This window comes from Brachyhypopomus gauderio, chromosome 17 (assembly GCF_052324685.1).
Source record: "Brachyhypopomus gauderio isolate BG-103 chromosome 17, BGAUD_0.2, whole genome shotgun sequence".
In the NCBI taxonomy this organism is placed as follows: Eukaryota; Metazoa; Chordata; class Actinopteri; order Gymnotiformes; family Hypopomidae; genus Brachyhypopomus; species Brachyhypopomus gauderio.
In genome coordinates this window covers 12,244,833-12,267,086 of record NC_135227.1, presented here as the reverse complement: position 1 = coordinate 12,267,086, position 22,254 = coordinate 12,244,833, and the positions used below count along the sequence as shown (strand labels likewise).

Sequence of the window (22,254 nt, the reverse complement as noted above, 5' to 3'; positions counted from 1 at the left end):
AAATTACAAGGGTTGGCTCCCACCCGTTAGCCTAGTGTGTCAACATAACTTTCCGCAACTATATGAACTGCAACTGATTCGGCAGAAACAACCACAGGAACTGACGGTTGGTCCAAAAGACTCCCAAAAGATGCTCCAGCTACGGTGGTGACCAGGTGACCAGAAGGCTGAAGGTGGGGTAATGCGGACGTCTTTTCAGGAAAAAAATGTAAGGGGGTTGATTTGGCAAAAAAAAATAAATAACAGGCCCTATTTTAAACTTAAAGGGGCACGGAAAAACTCAACGCTCTCACTGTCACTGTCGCGTTGACGGGTGAGAGCACGCTGGCGTCCGTCTGTTGGACTGCCGCTTCTCCCCGCGTCCTGTTTCTTCGTATGTTTCTGTGTCATCGCCACGACTTCTCAGCTGTGCGCACTGGCCCAGTAAGTGTCCAAGTTCCATCACGGCATCTACAGTACCTGCACCGACCCAGAGATTTAGCGTGGCTGCTTCACTACGGCTTCTCCTCTGCGCGCATCGGCCCAGCGAGTGACCCAGCGCGGCTACTCCACCACGGCTGCTACGGTACGCGCATCGGCCCAGCGAGTGATCTAGCGCGGCTACTCCACCACGACTGCTACGGTACACGCATTGGCCCAATGAGTGATCTAGCGCGGCTACTCCACCACGGCTGCTACGATACGCGCATCGGCCCAGCGAGTGATCTAGCGTGGCTGCTCCATCACAGTTCTGCTGCGCGATTGTTTTGCTCTACCCCGTCTGAGTGAGCCACTATACTCAATAATGCTGGCTTTAATTACATTGGCACTGCTGGTAAGTGCCCCAGTTTCCCCTTTTCCAGTTAATACTCCGTATTGGGGAGAGACTTATTATAATCCACAGTCATTCTCCTACACAACTACTGAACTTCGCAGATTCAGTAACTTCTACCGCTTGTCTAAAGCTGCCGCTGTGTCTGCCAGTAAAGCTGGCATACTATCTCACCGTCGCTATGTCCATCGGGGCTCAAGACGGCATCATAACAGAACTGTCCACTACTCCGCTGGGAGTAATATTTGCTCATTCTGGACTACCCTTCGCCCAGTACAACAAACTGTGTCTCGTTCTGCCAATCTATGCAACTTGCGCTCTTTACCTTCTACTAACTCCGGTGCTGTGTTGGCACTACTAAATGTTCGCTCACTGTCTAACAAGGGAATGCTACTCCACGAGTTTATACTGGACAATTGTATTGACATGCTTTTTATAACCGAAACCTGGCAACAAGCTGGTGATTTTTATGCTTTGAATCAGGCCACCCCCCCAAACTTTAAATACATTTGTAAACCTCGTTCCTCTGGGAGAGGAGGTGGTCTAGCTGTGATCTTTAATAGCAATTTTAATATTACTGAAGTGAGCATTGCATCTGCTACTTCTTTTGAACATGTTGCTGTTAAATTACCAGGCTCGGTCACTGTGATCTTGCTGTATCGTCCACCCAAACTGAATCCTACATTCCTTCTTGAACTGTCTGAACTACTCACTTTGGCCTGCACAGTCTCTCACCGCTTGTTGCTGGTCGGCGACTTTAACATCCATGTTAATACGCAAGATTGCAAAACTGCTTCTGATTTTCTGTCTGTTCTTGAGGGCTTCCAGTTTAAACAACATGTTAACTTTCCTACTCATGACACAAAGGTCACACCCTTGACTTAGTTTATTCCAACTCCCTGCCTGTCCTCAATCTTCACTCACTGTTATTTCCACTTTCGGACCATAAACTTATCCTGTTTACCACTCCATTGGCCTTTCCCCATCGCTCCATCAAAAAACTTATCTCCTTCCGTAAAACTCAGTCTATTGATCCTCTTCTTCTTAACCAATCTGTTTCTTCCATCTTTCCTGTTGCTACAGCTCCCCCATCTCCTGAAACACATGCATTAATGTTAAATGCTGCTCTTTCTGAAACTCTTAATACACTAGCCCCCCTGAAAACTAAAACTGTGACCTTTTCTACTTCCTCTCCCTGGTTCACTGCAGATCTGCGTGCCATGAAGCAGGCTGGTCGTCAACTAGAACGCCGCTACAAAAAATCAAAGCTTACTGTACATGCTGATGCCTACAAGCAGCATTTGTTGGTGTATAGAGATGCTCTTCATATTGCTAAAACAACCTACCTCTCTGATCTCATCAATAATCAGCATAGTCTAAATCAACGGCATCTCTTTTCAACAGTTACAAAGCTCTTTAAAACCCCGGACAACACCCTTGTACCCTCTCCCACTCTTTGCAGTGCTTTCTTAAGCTCATTTGAAACCAAAATTACAAGTATCTACACATCTCTGAGCTCTGTTTCCTCTGAACCCCCTTCCCATCTTCCCTTTGTTGCACATGTTTCTCATTCCAGCCTACCTTTTCCATCCTTCACTACCTTTAACTGTGTTGACTCTTCTTTCATTTCTAATATTATCATGTCCTCCAAGACTACAACTTCTCCCCTGGATCCTCTTCCTACTAACTTAACTAAAACCTGTCTACCCACACTGCTTCCCCATCTCACCATTCTCATTAATCAATCACTCCTACTTGGAGAGGTCCCTTCTATTTATAAAATAGCTGCTGTCACACCAATACTTAAGAAACCTGGTCTTGACCCTTCAGACCTCAACAATTATCGCCCTATCTCTAATCTACCCTTCCTGTCTAAGGCTCTTGAAAGAACTGTGGCCTCCCAATTGCAAGAGTATCTAGAAACCAATAATCTCTTCGAACCTTTTCAGTCTGGGTTCCGACCATTCCACAGCACTGAAACAGCCCTGGTTAGGGTTGTAAACGATCTGTTGGTAGCTGCTGATACTGGTTTCCTCAACATTCTCTTGCTATTGGACTTGTCTTCTGCATTTGACACAGTCAACCACTCCATTCTCTTATCTCGTCTACATGACCTTGGCATTACTGGCTCTGCCTTGGACTGGTTCACCTCCTACCTGACAGACAGAAAACAGTATGTCACACTCTGCGGCTATAGCTCCTCCACTTCCATGATTAAACAAGGGGTCCCACAAGGATCAGTCCTGGGTCCTCTTCTTTTTATCATTTATATCCTTCCTCTTGGTCATATATTTCATCATTTCAACATAAATTTTCATTGTTACGCAGATGACACCCAGATTTATCTCACTACCAGTTCTGTAAACAATCCACCCACTGCTCATATTGAAAACTGTGTATTAGAAATCAAAAACTGGTTGAAGAAAAACTTCCTTATGTTAAACGGCATGAAGACCGAGCTTATCCTGATTGGCACCAAGTCAGTCCTGAGTAAAACTCCTCCATTCTCTCTCAACATTGACGGTGTACATATTTCACCTGTTACCCTGGTCCGGAATCTGGGTGTCCTCCTCGATCCTACCCTTAGTTTCACTGCCCACATTAACTCTGTTGTAAAAACTTCATTCTTCCACCTGCGCAATATAGCAAAGATCCGGCGATGCCTCTCTCAGTCTGCTGCTGAGCGCCTCATTCATGCTTTCATTTCAAGCAGGATAGACTATTGTAATTCACTGTTGGCTGGTATTAGTTCTTCCTCTGTGCATAGGCTTCAAATGGTCCAAAACTCTGCTGCTCGTCTCCTCACTTTCACCCGTATGCATGATCACATTACACCTGTTCTACAGGATCTTCACTGGCTCCCCGTTACATACCGGCTTCAATTTAAGATACTCTTACTGACCTACAAAGCTCTAAACAACATGGCTCCTCCTTATCTGTCTGACCTCCTACTTCCCTACAGACCTTCTAGATCTTCTACTGTTGGACTACTAAAGGTACCATCATCTAGACTCTGTAGCTTTGGTGATCGGGCCTTTTCTAGACTCGCTCCTCGACTGTGGAACCCCCTTCCAACTTTGATCAAACAGTCTCCCTCTCTTTCCACATTTAAATCAAAACTTAAAACTCACCTCTTCTCTCTCGCCTATGATCTCCCTGCTCCATAATTTTCTTTGTACTGTTTTGTATGTTTTGTATTATATGTTTCTGCTTCCTTATGTATTGTAAGCGTCTTTGGGTCTCAGAAAAGCGCTATATAAAAATAAAGTATTATTATTATTATTATTATTTTGTGTTCTTTGGTTGTGCACTATGATTAAACATCTATGGTGGCTAGAAAAGTATTTGAGCAGTTGTTTTCCACTGTAAAATGGTTCCAAGGTATAAATGGTTAAAAATTGCTTATAGCACAGGTCTACAAGGTAGGATTAACCATACATTTATGTCTTTTTAGAAGCATATAGAAAGATGGATTTTCATTACAGAGGAATCTTTCATTCAGCTTCAGCAATCCCTCTCTCTTTTTGCCATCTCCTTTTCTTCATTGTCTAGTTGATGAGGGGCATCTCTGACATATATGTCTTTACCCCAAACCTTCCAAGGCATTTATTTTTGTATGGTAAAGGTTGCATAGTTTTGGTGCTTTTTTTCTTCTTGAATAGGTTCTCAATATGAAAATAAACTTTTTGTACAACTGTATTTCATGTCGTACTTTGAATCAAGGGACACAGTGAATTTTGTTTTTAAATATGGTGTAGAGTTAGGAGCAAGGACAGACTGACCTGAGTTTAATGAGCATGTAGATACTGCAGGATTTTGCGTGTACCCTGCCTTCAGGTGTGGAATCCTGTAAAAACAAAACAGGTTAATTGCTTTGCAGAATATGTGGGTCCAAAACGTAATTGTTTGGAGAGTACTAGGATACTCTTCTCAGATAAGGGTTTATCAGATATGAAAAAGAGAATATTTTTGATTTTGGCATTCATTGCAGAGCTTGCAATGTAATTCTTGTAAGTGATGATTGTATTTGCTGTCCAAATACTCAGCAGTGGACTGGTGTTCCCCCTGATCTTTTAGATGTTTACATTCCATGTACTGTTAGTTCTTCTTACGTGTTACTTGTATTCATTTGAAAAATACCATCTTTGCAGTGTTTCAGCTGTGTACCTAAAACATTTAATTAACAAAATAAAATAGTACATAGTTTACATTTGTTGTTAAACGCTTTCTGACATCTCTTCAGGGCTAGGGTGTGTGCAGTCAGGATGCCACATGTCTCATCCATACATTAATTGCACACAGGAAATGACAGAAAACCAACAAAATGTCAGTAGCATTGTGATTTGTTCATAATCTTTTTTGGGGTGTGCTGTCCAAATGCAGATCAGTGGAGCAGACAAGTTTGGCGTACTGCAGATCGGCGCGTGCTCAGTGGGGAAATTAATAAAGAAAGCACTTTGTTTCATCAGTTGGCTAGGCACAACTCTTTGATTTAAAATAAGATAATGCATCAATGTGGATATGATGTGGATATTTTTGTCTGTAATATTTGGGGAGGGCGAGACATGAAAGGCCCCCCCTTCATTTACATACGCAGAGTGGCCCTCTTATGCTGTGTAAATTGCATCTGCCAGTGAGGGAAATGATTGCAGTATCTCAGAATGAATATGATTTGTCTTGAAACATGTTTGGCCAGAGGTCCATTTTTCTGTTTTTGTTTCTATTCAGCAATGCTTGATGTCATGGACTTAGATGAACATTCTAACTATATTTGCCTTCCCCCTGACACCCCCCCCCCCCCCCCCCCCCTTTCCCCCAACCCAAAATCTGTGCAGCTCCTCCAAATGTTCGCATCATACACTCTGGCCATGCATGCAATGTGGAAGAAGAGCGGTACAGTGAAAGGGTGTACACCATCCGTGAGGGGGAGACTCTGGAACTGGCCTGCCTGGTCTCAGGGCATCCACGGCCTCAGGTGAGCCTGTATTTAATTACCAACCACCAAAGCTTTGATAGAGATGGCTTGGCCTGTGACCTGATTGGAGGGATGACTATTGCAAAGCCACCTAGTATTAGTGTCTTGCTGACAACACTGACCTTTGATTTAGTGTCATTCTACACAATGCAGTACACGTACACAATATTTGTACAGTCCTGAATACCATATGGTGATGATGCATACATTTTGTGAAGATATTTCTGTCCATATCTGAACTGTTTTAAATAGTTTTAGTTAGTTCAGTTTTGAATTTCACATATTTTGGACCGATTTTGTGATAAAAACCTTTAATGGTTGTTTTTTTGTTTTCTTTTATTATTTTCTTTGAGAATTGTTTATTTTAATAATTTACCTTTTTTGAGTACACATTAATGCATAGCAATATTTTGATAGTGATGTTGCAAAGCTACATTTTTAATGAAACAATTGTTTGTGTTTGAGCATGCATCCAGTACTGTCATACTGCTGCCGATTGGCCAACCCCATGTGCCAGCTGGTACCATGAGCCATGTGTTACATTCAACTGCTGTCTGAATACATCCATGGTAGAGGAGCCGATCTTGTAATCGGATGGTTGCAGGTTTGATTGGGTTGTACATTCACAGGCCTCCTAGTGTTCACTAGTGTGTAGTTATGTGTTCTCACTGTACTGATGGGTTAAATGCTGAGGACAAATTCTGATTGGGGTGAAAAACACAATTGGCAAAATTTTATTACTTCTAGTTATTCTGTGTACATCATCTCTTAATATGTGTTTTATGGTTAAATGGTCTAATAAAGGTTTGGATTTAAATCCTGCCAGTAAAGTGTTCTTTAGGTTTCTGTCTATTATATTATCTAGCTAGCTATTGCTTATGCTGTCATATTATCACTTGCTTGAATAAGCATAATAAAATCAAAAGGTATTAAAATTTTTCTTCTTAATGTACTATTCCAATAATGGAATTTCACTTAAGGTGTTCATTATTGTTGAGCTCTAGTGTTGTATTTGAAGTGGCGCACTCCATGTCATCCCTGCGTGCGTGTGCACATGAACCCCTCCCTCTCTCCTCCTTGTGCCTCGCAGGGGTTTATCAGTCCCGTCGCCTCTGTGTCTTTTTAGATAGGCGGCTCTTTGCACCTCTCATATTTGGTCTCAACGAAACGATTGCAGTACAGTCCCGCCGAGCAAGTTGAGGAAAGAGATGGCCACAAGGGAAATCTCTGAAGGTGCACAATTGCAGAAGCACTCTATGATTCCCTTGGGAGTCTACTGCAGACACCATCAGAATTCAAAACTCAGACGAAAGCCCTAAAAATCGGAATGTGGGCAGAAATCCTCCTAAATCAAACAGCACACTATTCAACAGCTAGCACTTATCACCCACCACATGTGACCTGTATGTACTAGATTCTGTGGATTGAGGGCGTTGGTCTTGTAGGGTCAGATTTATTGGTTTGTACATTATTGGATGTTGGCTCAGCTCCCATTTTAACTGGGTCAAACCCGGAAAAAAACATCTGTGGGGCATGCATCAAGGTGTAATACAAACGCTGCACTTTCATTTAATCTCTTTCATTTCAGTCTCATGATGTTGTTTTAATACTTTTGATACTTTGTTGTCCTAAAACTTGTGCATTGATGTACTTTGCATGTATACTTTGTATGTGAACAATGCATGCATCTCATTTTTCAATAAAGAATTTCTTTACATAAGGTTTTTTACTGAAAGTGTGTGAATATATAATAATATAGTATACTTCCAACTGGTTTAATATAAGTAGAATTGGTGTGATTGACAATAGCCTTTGGAGTTGGATTTTGTGCCGTGTCATTGAGTTAATTCATGGTAACTTGGAGGATGATGACCTTTATTTATGCCCATTAGGCTCATTTCTGACATTCACATGAAAAGAAAAATGGATAATACATACAAAGTTTTATTTCGGCTTGAACATTTTTGTCCAGCATTGGGCTTACATGATCTATTTTTGTGGACCCAGCGCAAGTGTAGAAATAAATTGTAAGCTCATGGTGTAATCATGTGCGGCCATGGTAGAAATGTTGTTTGCTGTTTTAATGACCAGCACAGAAGCACTAATCTACTGTAGTGCAGGAGGTTTGGTTAGACTGAATACATGATCAGCAGCTGTGGTTATACTGAATACATGATCAGCAGCTGTGGTTAGACTGAATACATGATCAGCAGCTGTGGTTATACTGATTACATGATCAGTGGGTGTGGTTAGACTGAATAAATGCTCAGTAGCTGTGGTTAGACTGAATACATGATCAGTGGGTGTGGTTAGACTGAATACATGATCAGCAGCTGTGGTTAGACTGAATACATGATCAGTGGGTGTGGTTAGACTGAATACATTATCAGTAGGTGTGGTTGGACTGAATACATGATCAGTGGGGTGTGGTTAGACTGAATACATGATCAGTAGGTGTGGTTAGACTGAATACATGATCAGTGGGTGTGGTTAGGCTGAATTCATGATCAGTGGGTGTGGTTAGTGATGCTGGCTAAAATGTGAGCATGAGCCATCAACACACTGCAGTGATAATTTCATCATAATTTCATAAACAGCAGGGCCAGAAAGCAGTTCACAGATGAGGAAACAAATACCACATTAATATCAGCAATAAAAAACAACTCTTCATCCATATTATTTTTTTATTATTAATAACAATAATGCAATAATAATTAATAATATCAACAATGATAATACATTGTTTTCATCATTGATGATCATCAATATTATTTTTCATTGTGATAAAAATAAAACTAATATTTACATAAATGTGAAAACTAATTTAACTTTTATAAATGTTCTATGTGTGTGTAATGACATACTGTCAGATTTACAGTTAATAGTCACAACAGAACTGTGTTTCCTTATGAAAAAATTATAAAATCGGTTGTGTTTAGTTAGGGGACCAATTTTTGTGCAGTAATATTCATGGTGAAAATCTTATGGGACATGTGTTTATTATGCTTGAAGTTAGCAAAATAATATCAATTTGCATTAGTAATAAGTACAGGTTTGTGGAGATACATTTATTTAATACATTTTATGCAAAAATGAGTTCAAATGGCTGCATGTTGCTCCCTGTGTTGTGCCACTCCACCAACCTAATTTGTATGCGCATTTATTTCTGAACATAAAAAAAAATAATTAACAATTAACAAATGGCAATAACTATGGATGTACCTTTCAAAATAAGTAAACTATGCCTATGTGACTTTAATACTCAAATGCAGCCACAAAAAAGAGAAAAATGAGAGAATAAGAGTATCTAATTGTGACGGGCAGGGTGAGCGAAACAAAATGGAAGCAATCACGCCAAGTCTCAGGGAAAAAGGATGGTTTAATTGAGAAAGTGCGCAAACCAAAACCCGTGAACTGATCCGAATTAAGGATATAATAACCAGCGGTCAACTGGTACAAAGACAAGACATATATAGACGAACGTGTGAGGGACGCACACAATGCAACAATACAAACAACAACAACTGCCGCTGTGGACGGAGGCGACCGGTAGGACCGGTAGGGGGCCGCCGTACCGTGACACTAATTGTGTATGTATGCTTTCCATAAATGAGTCGATATGAATAAAAAAAATGTAGAATCATGTTTAGTAATCATCACACATTACACTTAAACTATGTTTTACTAATGCTGAGTGGTATTGTGATCTTTATTAACATCCCTTATAGTAAAGTGCTGCTGTTATTAGCATGTTGAAATTAAGGTGATATATTTTAGCATGAAGCGCAAGAATACTGTATATGTTCCTATACAGTGTACACTGAATTCAGGGCTAGCAAGTCATGCCCATATGTATTGCTTCTACTTTTTACAAATATAATATTTGAATCTATTCCTTATTTTGTAAGGAATGATGGAATTAATAACTACATGTTTTTATTGAAAAACTATTTCTGAAGCTTTTGAACTAAACTCATGAGGAAATCCTAGTAGAAGGTCTTATCCCTAATTGATTTAGCACTTTAAGGGGATGGAACATGTTAATGAAGGATGCTTAGAGCTTTAGGGGATGTGACAGGTCAAAGCAGCATGTTTGGGATCTTTATGTATTTGAGACTGAGTATATAACAGAGCTGATAGCAGGTGGGCAGTTATGCTCACTTCATGCTCTTTGTCTCATTTAGCTGACTGAGCAATGATAACCAGGCAATGGTGGGACAATAGTTAAAATATTTGATGATAAAAATGAAAGGCAGTTGATACAACTTGTACAGTTCAACGGACAGTGTAAAGTTAACATCTCAATTCAATAACTCTTTACATCATGACATCAGTGGGATATGGCAATCAGTGACCCTAAAGTTGATGTTTTTTTTAATTAATTTTTTTTTGCATATTTAATTAATATGAGGTCTTATTATGAACAATAACTACCACAAGAAATATGAACAATAACTACCACAAAATAAAATAAGGTTTTCTTCCAGGATATGTTTGTACTTGGCTGCATTCATCTTTCCTTCAATTGTAACCAGCCGTCCTGTCCCTGCAGCTGAAAAACTCCCCAATAGCATGATGCTACCACCACCATGTTTCACTGTTGGGATTGTATTGGGCAGGTGATGAGCAGTGCCTGGTTTGCTCCACACATAATGCTTAGAATTAATGCCAAAAAAGCTCATCAGACCAGAGAATATTATTTCTCATAGTCTGGGAGTCCTTCATGTGTTTAGCAAACTATATGCAAGCTCTCATATGTCTACCATAAAGCCCCGAAAGAAGTAGCGTGCTGTTTTCCTTTGTTAATCTCACTGTTGATCAATCTCCCGTTGACAGAGTGGGACAGGCTGGTTCAGTAATGTGGTTAATTGATCAGTCATTTGTTGTTGTGTGTAATGGGCGTACAGTGCCATATAGCAGGACTGTAATTATCAGGGGTATCTAGTGAGCAGCGTAAGCAGTGTAAGACTCTGAATCCCATTTGAAATAATTTTTGTCTAGAGTAAGATTTTTTTAAGGATCTGTTTTCAGAATTCAGCAGTGGGAGCACATAATTATTATTATTTTGAAAGATGTACTTGAAATGTGTTATACATTTTTCTGTCTATTTAATTAACTTATCGATTAGTTTTCACAATCTAATGGTTAATGTCTTGCTGATTATTCTTGTGTCTGCATTGATAAGTGAGGAAGGGATCTGTAGTGAGGGAGGGTCATTATAGGGTTTTAGATGGATAGATGGTTGCTGTATTCATTTCAGATGTCAGTGTCATGTTTTATTTCTTCCTTCATTTAATTGAAAATTGGGGCTAGTAGGGGGCAAAACAACAGGCACTGGTACTTTAGAAATGTATTATGAAGCTCTTCTAATCTTATTGGTTCATATGAAGTGGATTTTTGTCTTTCTGTTAGTTTTGGCAGGTTAATATTGTTCAGTAAGAGATTGATATATTATTTTACTTGGATCATGTACAGATGAATAGAAGTATAATTAGAATTTTTTAAGTAGAAGAAAAAAAAACATTTTATCTGTTCGTTGTGTGCATGATTTATATTTCTTTTGTTTTTATATTTCTGGTCCTTCAATAATGATGTGATAAAATGCAGTGTAAAGTTAGGTTTAGGTGTATGTTTAAAATTCTATGCAAGTGGACAGGGACATGGTTAGTGCTATTAATGGCGTAATACTTTTGTTGATATGCACAATTGAATTGCTAATTATAAATAAGTTGATGCGGGACTGTGAGCAGTGAACTGGTGAGTAAAAGGAGAATTATTTGGAAGATGGCTTTTTAAGACATCAAATTGTACATTAATTTCTGTACATTGCATGAGATTGAGATTGTATTAAAATCACCATGAGGTTGTATTAATATCACCATTAATTTTGATTGGTGACTTGTAAATATTGGAGAGGTACCGGTATATAAAAAATTATGAGTAAAGCATGGTCCATTGGCATTTTGGGCCATAAAGGTTTGTTGAGTGTTGCTGATGTTAATGTTTATTATAATGAAGTGACCTTCGGAGTCTATACTGTAGTTATACAGGGGGAGTGTTACGGAACAGTTCCGGACCCTTCCCTGTGGGCGTGCCGTTGCGTTGTCTGCGTGTCGTTATGTCCATGTTTGTACTTCCGTGGGCGTGGGTTGTTTGTGAGCGTGTTCGTTTGTTACACCTGTGCCTTGTCTCGAGGTCACGTGGGTCTGTGTTATTCACCTATTTAATGTGCGTTTGCGCAGTGTCTTGTGCTCGTCTTTGTCTAAGTTTCATGCCAGTGTGAGTGTCACTGTTGTGTGCTTGCGCTACCGCATTGGAGCTGCGTGTTCTTGTTCAGTAAAGTTCGTTGTTTGCACCATATCTGTTCGTGTCGTGTCTGCTCCTCCGCACGTCACAGGGAGGTTTGTATAATGATGTTGTTTGTAAATAAGATATTTTTATTTACCAAGATAGATGCCTCTCTTTGGTGTTATGGACTAAGATAAAATGTAACCCTGGTGACTGTTCTAGGTAGATTTAGAAAGATGGGTCTTTTGCATTAAACAGATATCTACTCTTATTTTAGGAGCAATGGACAGAAATTGCCTGGTCAGAATCTTGTTTCCTGCTTGTTCAGGGTAACAGGAAGAGTGAATCCATCCATCAAACTGGGTGTGACAATCATAGCCAAGGTTTTGCAATTGTATGGCTGTTGTTTTATGCTTAATGGAGCTCTTGTTAAAAGAGGATGTTGGACGTGATGGATGAGTCAGATGTGTTTGTGGCTACACGTATTTGTTCCAATTAATAAATTTGATCCACTGTCAATAAGACGATTCTGTGCTTTAACTTCATTTTACCAAAGAGGGTTGTGCTCATTCCTACCATTGCCCTGTCCATACTGTGTGCCTGTCGTAGTTAAAAACTTAACTTACAAATTACTTCAAAATTGATATTTTGAGTTAATAAACTGATTCCTATGTGTTCTGACAGTTTACCCAGTTCAGATGCTTATACTTTCTCTTAGATCTCATGCCATATCACAAAACATGAATACCCGTTGAGGAGTAAAAACCGCATGTGTTATGTGAGGTCTCAACATTCCTTGTCTGCCACTGTACCTTTTCAAGTCAGCACTGAGTGTCTTAACAAGCTCACAGGACTGTGCTCTCTTCCAGTTCTCATCACACCTTCCTGTTATAAGGCCTTTCATTAACTCTTATTGCAGTGTTTTGGCTGAAATTGTCTCAGCCACAGAGACAAAAACAAGCAATGCTAACAAGTTGACTCGAGTGGTCGAGTGGTATCTACCTTCTTGATCTCCATTAAGCCTGAGTTAAGACTGTTTGATTTAGTGTGCCTCCTAGTCTCTAAAAGCAAGTATTAAGTGTGCCTTGAGTACCTTTCACATAAAGCTGGAATAACCTCTTTGTATACCCTCCTTCTCAGTCTCTCCTGTGCTATCTGTCTTCTCTGCCTCGGCCGAGTCAGTTCTCACAGACAATGAGTGGGCCAGAGGAAGTGGAGGCCAGCTCTGCTTTATGACAGACTGAGGAGGCTGTGGGCTATAAATAGTGTTGCGTATGTACACACGCCGCCTGCCTTTGACGTGCTGGGCTGAGCGTCACATCACAACTCCCATCAGTGCCCTGGCTCTCACACTCTGTGGCTCTGATCCACTCACTACTGGCAAGGCATCCTGGCAGCCACCAGGTTTCTTAGAGCGATCACGAGGAGGAAGCTGTGTAGGAAAAACTCTTGCTTAACCACTTTACATAACAGCAACTAAATAGATGGTTAATAGACGGACACATTTGCATGGTTGTATTAAGAGAAATACAGTCACATACTTGTGTGAGTAAATTAGTACATTTTCTATATTTAGATGTGTTTTATATTTTCCATTTTTGTGGTATTTACTTGCCCATAAAGTAATGGTTCAGGGTACAACATTTTTCTTTTTATTTTGAAGTAATGGAAAGGTTTTAAGCAAAGCTGCAGCCCGAATACTGGTCCATTTCAGTCTTTTTTTAACTAATTTAAGGTGGCATGTTGATATTAGATCCATTGATGACCTTGTGTATATGATTGGTACCAACAAAGTTAATAAAACTTTTAAATATCATTATACTATTATACCATCATTTAACTTATTAACAATGTTTTGTCAAAATACAGTTATAATAGATGTATATGTATGCTATAATTTCTATATAATTAAGATGTACTGCAATATTTAATACAGTATGAACACAACTGCATGCAAAAATGGTATTACCTTTGTTGAAAAAGACTTACATGTTATATTCTGTTTTATAATCATTTTTAAACAGGTTTCCAGTTAATGCTTATGCCTTACAATTTTTGAAAAAAAAAATCTTCTATTGCTCTACACAGGGTTGTTCTGAAACAGAGGAGAGTATATAATGTGCATTTGGACAGATAGATGGGAGTATAGTGTATATTTGGACAGACAGATGGGAGTATATTGTATATTTGGACAGATAGATGGGAGTATAGTGTATATTTGGACAGACAGATGGGAGTATATTGTATATTTGGATAGATAGATGGGAGTATAGTGTATTCTTGGTCAGATAGATGGGAGTATAGTGTATATTTGGATAGATAGATGGGAGTATTTGGGAGGATGGGAGTATATTTTTCTTCTATTGCTATACACGGGTGTACTGAAACAGAGGAGAATATACAGTGTGCATTTAGACATATATGAGAGTATAGTGTATATTTGGAAAGATAGATGAGAAAACAGTGTATATTTGGACATTGTGTAGCAAAGTGACACCATGTGCTGCCTTAACAGTTAAAATAAACAGCAAAGTTTGCTGTACACTAAAAGCTTTCTTGTACACTGAAACGTACTGCAGTACCTACCACATTTGGCCCATTCTGAAGACTGTTTGCTACAATTGTTCAGTTGTCACAATTGCCACAATGGAGCTATATTTATGTGACTCATCCATTGCAATGAATCATAACCGCATAAGCTGCTAATGGATTGTGGATGTTTTCTCCCTGCACTTCTATTCCACTTCCACTTTGGAAAATAAGAACTCTTATTTGTGCTCTGTCAGCCTCAACTTACCCATAGGTAGGCAGACACGTTTTATTTTCCGGCCTTGCTTCCTCTCACTGCTTGCAGAGAGAGCCAGCATTTCGAAGCCCCATGAATTCCAATGCGCTGTTATTCCAAACCAATACCTAGTGTGCATGTAAACAAACACTCCTGCCCTTCATCATCAGCAAGGCATGAAATGGACTTCATTCTGTCACATTCAAAAGTTATGACTCTTTTTGGGCTCTAGATGGAGTAGCCTACTGATGTTTCATACTCCCTGTGCACTCTTGCAAAGAGACCGAAGACCACACAGAAGTGAATCTGTTCACCTTTCATGTTCACAAGCTGAAATGCTGCTAATTATTCATAGAAAGGGGCATCTATTGGGTAAGACGTAGTGAAGGTTGGTAACTACAAGAGACTAGTTATCCCCTCTGCTGCGACAGAAGTGGGCTTCTTGAGCTGAGGAGGTCCCTCCTCTCTGGTTCTATAGCACTGGGGATGATGAAGAGGGGTTTTGTTGTAATGTAGGTCACCCACACAGGAAGTCTCACTCAGGGCTCACAAGGCCAAGTCAAGCCTGAATAGGCAATTTGCTCCACTTGTCTGGCTGCTAGATGGCCAATCGAGGGGTACACATAGCAGGCTGCACACTCTCTGTCTTTCTCTCTATCCTTATTTGAAGCTTTCTTGTACACTGAAATGATGTCTCTGTTTGAGATTGTTACTTTATCTTCTGACAAATCAGACATTTTCTCTGATCCTGATTTTTCATCCTTTATTCATTCAAGTTACCACCCAGACACAATGCTGCCTTCGTGTAGTGTAAGAATTAGCAGAAGTTTGAGTTCCTATGATTGTGTGAATTAGTTAGTACCCAAGTTTGAAAATGTTCATGCATCATTGGCTCTCTGGCTTCTGTCTCCACAGAGCAGAAATAAGCTGTATAATCTGTATTAAAATGAACATGTTTGTCATGCTATTATCAGGAAAACAAGCCCAACAAAAAGGAACTCAAACTATGTTCAGAAAGCAAACGTATTTCTAAAATATCTTTTCCACTTTTGAAGAGCACATGCATCACATGTAACTGCTAATATGCTGTAATTTGTTTGTCTAATTAGAAAGTCCATCATAGGTTTCTCTTTGCTGTTTCTAAACATAGGGTAACTTGAGTGAATTGCATTTGATCCTCAATAGCACACAACTCTCCTTCACAACACTAGCAGCTAATTGCTTCTTTGCAGGTTAATCTTCTGAAAATGGAAGTGTATTTCTGTGACCTTCTAGAGTATTCCAAATGCACAGCCTTATTCTTATGTATACAGTGTATTCTGTACAGTACTTTCCACTATAGTATTTATATTTAAATAATAAAATATTATTAATAAATATAAGTATTAAAAAAATATTTTTGGGTTCCTTGAGTCTAGCACTGCTGCAGTGGATGGAGAGGTGTTCTTACATTTTATAGCATGTGTGTTGTTTTTGGTTGTTTTTAGGGTAATGTAGCCTTTAATTAGTTAAGAGACTGACTTACAGACTTTTATTTATGTAACTAGTCACAAGTTTGTTTATAAAATCAAAATTAACATTTTATTTGTAAACATTAAAATGATTATGTACATTACCTGGTAATCTGGTGATCTGGTTGTGAAACTATAGCGGTCCCAACTGATGATACCAAATTATGCTGGAAGCATTTGATCTGCATTTTGTGCCTAAAAGCTATTTTGGGGTAGCATGTTGTTGCCACAGTAAAATGTGTAAGATTTTATTTTTTATGAGCACCACCCATATGCCCCAATGGGTCTGAACCACAGTGGAAACTATTTTGGATAGAACAATCCTTTTACGTTTTTAGGCTGACTTTGGACAAAGTTATTAGCCCATGTACTTTGAGTGAAGAAAAGACAAATGCCCCATGGCATTGCCTAGAACAGACTACATTAGCTTATTACCTGCAAAGCAAGCTGGCCTAGATCAGAGTTTTTCCTGGGCCGCAGCTGAAAACAAACAGTACCCATCAGACTCATTCAGGTTTCAACAAGCAGTGGAACTTCAAACAATCCTTTAATATTCTGCAGATGGATGCAGATTGGCTCAAATCACTTTTTTCAGACACTGATTCTATTGTTGGATAAGCTAAAATGATTTACTGGTAGTTTTTGCAGTTGCTGCTGTAACGTCTGAACAGAGGATTTCATTTTTTGCTGGCCTTCTCACCTTTCAGAATTCAGAATCCACCCTGTTTATGTTCCTCTCTCCATGAAATAGAGTCCAGCACCCCCTACACAGGAAGTGTATGTTATACATGTAATGTCACAGAAATTCAGCGGATATAATTATTGTTTAAAAAATTTTATCAAATTTTTTTTAATGATAATGGCCAGAATATTATCTTCAATCAGAAAACTACACCTGAAAACACAATTGCACAGGTTTGTTTAGTTTATGCTAGCCATCAATACTGCTAATATATATATATATATATATATATATATATATATATATATATATATATATATATATATATATATATATATATTTACACAGTTATTTTCCATCCCCTGTCCCCCTAAGCTTAGCCTGGTATTGACGTGAGACTTGACTTGAACTCTAGCCAAAAGACTCGTGACTTGACTTAGACTCCAGCCTAAAGACTTGTGACGACTTAGACTCTAGTCTAAAGATTTGTGACTTAACTTGAACTCTGCCGTCTCTCTTTCTCTCTCAGATACGATGGACGAAAACAGCGGGCAGCGCCTCCGATCGCTTCCACGACTCCAGCATGTTCAACGAGACCCTGCGCATAACTGGAATCCAGAGGCACCAGGGTGGACGGTACTACTGCAAGGCAGACAACGGCCTCGGTTCCCCCGCCATCAAATCCATCAGAGTGGACGTGTACTGTGAGTTTAACATGACCCATCTGCCTCTGAAGATAGCTCCTACACCACACCAGCATATTAGCATTGTGACTTTGTGCTAGGTCCTCCATAGACTGACAAAGTTTTCTTCTATTGCTGTCTGTGGGTCAGTTCTTTGTGTGTGGCACTGAGAAATTCAGCGCAAAACCTTGCTTAATTTTTGAAGGCACAGTGTAACTAAAGTTTAACTTAAGGGAGAGGTTCTCAGGACTAGAGAAGGAATGCATGTCCTGTACAGACACAATATTACACAGAGCTCTATGATAGGCATAATGCTGGTTTTGTGACATCTACATAAAAGCCATATTTATTACAATAATAAAATAGAAAGGTATGTTACATGGAAATATTTTCACATTGTAACTACGTAAATTATGTAAACTATGTAAATTATATGGTAAGTGTGACATTATACATGAAATTTCTCATTAACAAATCACACTTGAATCCAGTTAGGGCTGTAAAATATAGATACATTACATATATCATTAAGGCTGGTCCAAATCAGTAATTTCTAAAATTATCTACAATAAAAGCATTCTTGTATGCAAAACTGTGGCTTCTGAAGTGGGTTGTGCTGTACATATTTATGTGTTATCATCTAAGAAGGCATAAGCTTTTAGCCCTTTGAGAGAGTATTAATTTTACCTGATGCACAGACTCATAATTGCGCTTAATGACTTGGTGGTAGGCCATATCAAACAAATGGAAACAAATTGTCAGGCAACTCATAAGTGGACTTAATTGAAATCAAAGGCTTGCCTTTGTGTTAGTAACAAAAGTGATGAAACTTGAATGAAAATGAGGTTGAATGTTTTGTCCCTGTACAACCACTGCTGACAATACTCAGAAGACAGAATAACCTGTACCTGGAAACAGTAACATTCTGGAGCATGATGCAAAGCTGGTATATACATGTGAAAGGCTGAAATTCAACTGAGGATCACTGAAACATTACTACTATATTTAGGCAAATGTACTACCTTGATGCATTAATTGCCCTTATTGGCCTTACCTTTTCTAACATTTAATAAACAGGAATCAAGTCATTTTGAATCAGTTCAGACTGGTAGCTAGCAGGTTTTGACCTTGGACTTCAAGACATCTCAGAAAGTCCACTCTTTGATGTCACTGAAATGTTTCGCCTTTTATTGTGTGTAAGAAATCCTGTTGGTTAAAAAAAATCTGATCTGCATTTCTGATTGTATGCACTGCATGCATCTATAACATTTTCAGACGTCTGGGAAAGATGGAACCCTTGCTTGGGTTTGCTTGCATTCTGTCATATGCTGTCACAATTCTACCATGCTACTTAAACTGCGCAATGTGACAGGCACAGAAGAATAAGCATTTTTAAATAGAAAGTTAGGGTCAAGCAATGAGTCAAGCAGTTTTTCATAAGCTGCATAAATAACCCTATTTACTGAATTATATTAACATAACCAAGCTATGTAATTCTATTAGAAACTGCTCATTTACATCTCTGCCTTCCCCGGCGACGCAAAAAAGAGGACTCTTTTGTCAACACGAGACGGAGAAGAACAGTGAAGTGGTTTATGGAGGAGATGTAAGATAAATAGGAAGAGCAATGGACAGTGGCAGCTAGCTTTGCCGTGGGGAGACAGCATGGAGGGAGAGTCATTATTCCCTTCATCGAGATCAGGCTTCAGCTTATCGTTTTTCCCCAGCTCCACACTGGACAAGTTGCTGGTGGGCACGGGTGCTTATCGACCAGAGTCATGCTACTCCAGATGCAGTGATCAAAGAGCAGACACGCGTCACTGATAAAGAAGAGGGACTCATTCTGTCACTAAACTCCTCCTCTGTGAAGGACCACTGTGCAGTGATGCTGCTGATTGGTGGTGGCAGTGGACCAATGACAATAATGAGCCCCTCAGCTTCACTTTGTGAAATTTCACCTGTGCAGAGCATAATTAAAGTGTGAAAATTGGCAGACCTGCCCCCCTGCCAATGCATTACATTTTAGAGGTTGTGTGCTTTTCCTTGTTTTCTTTTCAAGGAAGGATCATGGCTATAAGCAAGGAAGAGACTTTGATTTCAGCTCTTTGAAGGCAGGGCGTAAAAACCTTCTTAGCTAGAGCACTTGAGAACAATTATTTACACTCTTAATATGACAGAAATAAAAGTGCACTTGATAGATTTGAAAAACAGTTGCCTAAGTGGCCCTTTATTGAAAACATTACATAGGCTGTCAAGTTTTTGCTTGCCACTCAACCACTTTATTATGACGGATGAATACATTTTTTATCACTAGGGAATTTTTCTTATTATTACGAAGATTATAATTGTTTGTTTGTGTTAGGTGTGGGCCAATTGGTAAGATTGACATCAGTAGTACTTAGAATTGTTACGTTTGTGATATGTAATGTTTCTTTATACAGTTTAGAAGAAAAAGAAAGACTTATATAGCACCTTTGATGTACCCAAATTTGCTTTACAACTTCAAAGAAACACAAAACAAACCATCAAAACCTACCAGATGGAATAGGTAGGAGGGAATAGAAGTATTCCAAGAACAGATGTTTGAAGCAGATATCTGTAAGTAGATAGAGAGGTGCAAGTACAAATAGATGTAGGTAAGGAGTTCAAGAGCATCAACAGCAATACCTGCCACCCACAGTGGACAGCCTGAACCTGGGTACGGCTAGAAGAGAACCTTAGTGTACACAGTGTGACGCGGGGATTGAGGCGGCCGAAGGCGAAGGTTGCATAGTACAGTCTTTATTAACCATACTTCAAATAAGTGTGAAAGGATAGAGTAAGCACTGCAAAGCAGCAATACAGCTTGCACATCGTATAAGTCCCAATAGACAGGTAGGTGAGAGAGCAGGTCCACCTGCTGAAGGAATGTGCAGCACTGAACAGAGCGACCTGTGAACTTAAAAGGGTGCACAACATAATAGGATACATGTGCTAGTAGTGAGGTGATTGGGACCTGGGGAGTGGTTTGGTGCTCGGGGGTGTGTGCTGTGTGGGAGTGTGAGTGGGTGCATGTGCCCTCTGGTGGTGACCAGGCCTCCCCACCGTGACAGAGCCCCCCCCCAAGGACTCCTCCCACCGACTAGGCTGGACCGTCTGACCACTGTAAGGGGGAAGGGGGAGTTGTGACTAGGGCTGAACGATTTTGGAAAATAATCTAATTGCAATTTTTTATCTATAAATTGCGATTGCGATTTAAAATCGCGATTTTTTTCCATTGTTCCACTTCAGGAAACTCTGTTTTGGCATTTTTTATACAGCTCAGATACAGGGTTGCCGGGGGGGGTGTAAAAAATGGACTAAATTTAAGTATTATTTTTATATCGTGATCGATCGATCGCCTGTGGTTGGCGCCAGAGCAAACTACTAACTTTTTAGTCTAAGACGCTCAATGCGTGAGAGTTGGCAACCCTGCAGGTATAGCAACTTGGCTAAAATATGTGCGTGAGGGCATTTGGTAGCGCATATCCAGTGTGTTTAACAAAGCCATGAAGCCGGGATTGTTCACTACATTAACGGACATCATGTCTTTCACTATGAACTCCGTTACTGCCCGAGTTATTTCAGCGTGCCGCTTCCAATTACATCCATAAGGAGTTACACTTTCAAACGGTTCGGTCAGTGAACCCTGTCTGCTGGACCGCGGTCAAGCTATCCGCGCTTTCGCGATTCATCCGCGCTTTAAATCTTATTGCGCCTATATGCGTGATTTTACAGTATTTCGCTGCTCACCGCATACTAAAGCTGTATAAGCGCAGAGAAACACTTTTGCGTATTTGAAGATGCAGCACTGGTCGTTGGCATTTTAGCCTTACAAATATCATACGAGGCTTTGTGGTGTTTTTTTTATGCTGAAGAAGGTTTGTAGTGTTACCTCGCGTCGTAGCGACAGTAACAAGACACGTTTTACACAGTACCTGACGATGAGCAGCGTATTTTAAAAGCCAAAGTAATTTCACACAACTGATGTGCTGCCCCTCTTTGGTATTAGACTTTCAGTTGTGTCAGCTTCTGTCGAGCCTGAAGCCATTGTGCAACAAGTTAAAGTGCGCTGTGTTAACTTCACTTCTCCACCTCCCTGCCTGCTGCTCAGGTTTGCTCCGTTCGTCCTCGGCTCGGCTCGCTCCCAAGTCACGTGACCAGTTTAAATCGCAGCCTGTGCGATTAGACAATCGCGTTTTAAAAAATCGCGAAATTATCGCAAATGCAATTAATCGTTCAGCCCTAGTTGTGACCTCGATGTCCTCCAAAGGACCCTCCTGGAACCAAGGTTATAATAGTTTTGGATTTTTCATTATAGTTTAGTTTTTATTTCATTGTGACTTTTTTTTCTAATTCAGTTAGTTTTAATTAGTTTTTAGAGCACGTTTGCTAGTTTTTATTAGTTTTAATAATTTTTTTAAGCTTAGTTTTAGTTTAGTTTTCATTAGTTCTAGTATTAGTTTTAGTTTTTTTTTTATACTTTGGGTTATTTGTCAGG

At 39.6% G+C, this 22,254-nt stretch overlaps 1 protein-coding gene across 2 annotated transcripts in view; it reads left to right on the top strand.

The window, feature by feature from the left end:
- Nucleotides 1-22,254, top strand: part of mdga2a (MAM domain containing glycosylphosphatidylinositol anchor 2a) — a 178,290-nt gene that overhangs the window by 38,080 nt on the left and 117,956 nt on the right. For both annotated transcript variants that reach the window (XM_076978570.1, XM_076978571.1), the window contains exons 2-3: nucleotides 5,647-5,786; nucleotides 17,582-17,756. In XM_076978570.1, the coding sequence (XP_076834685.1) occupies nucleotides 5,647-5,786; nucleotides 17,582-17,756 (315 nt within the window). The remainder of the gene's footprint in view (nucleotides 1-5,646; nucleotides 5,787-17,581; nucleotides 17,757-22,254) is intronic.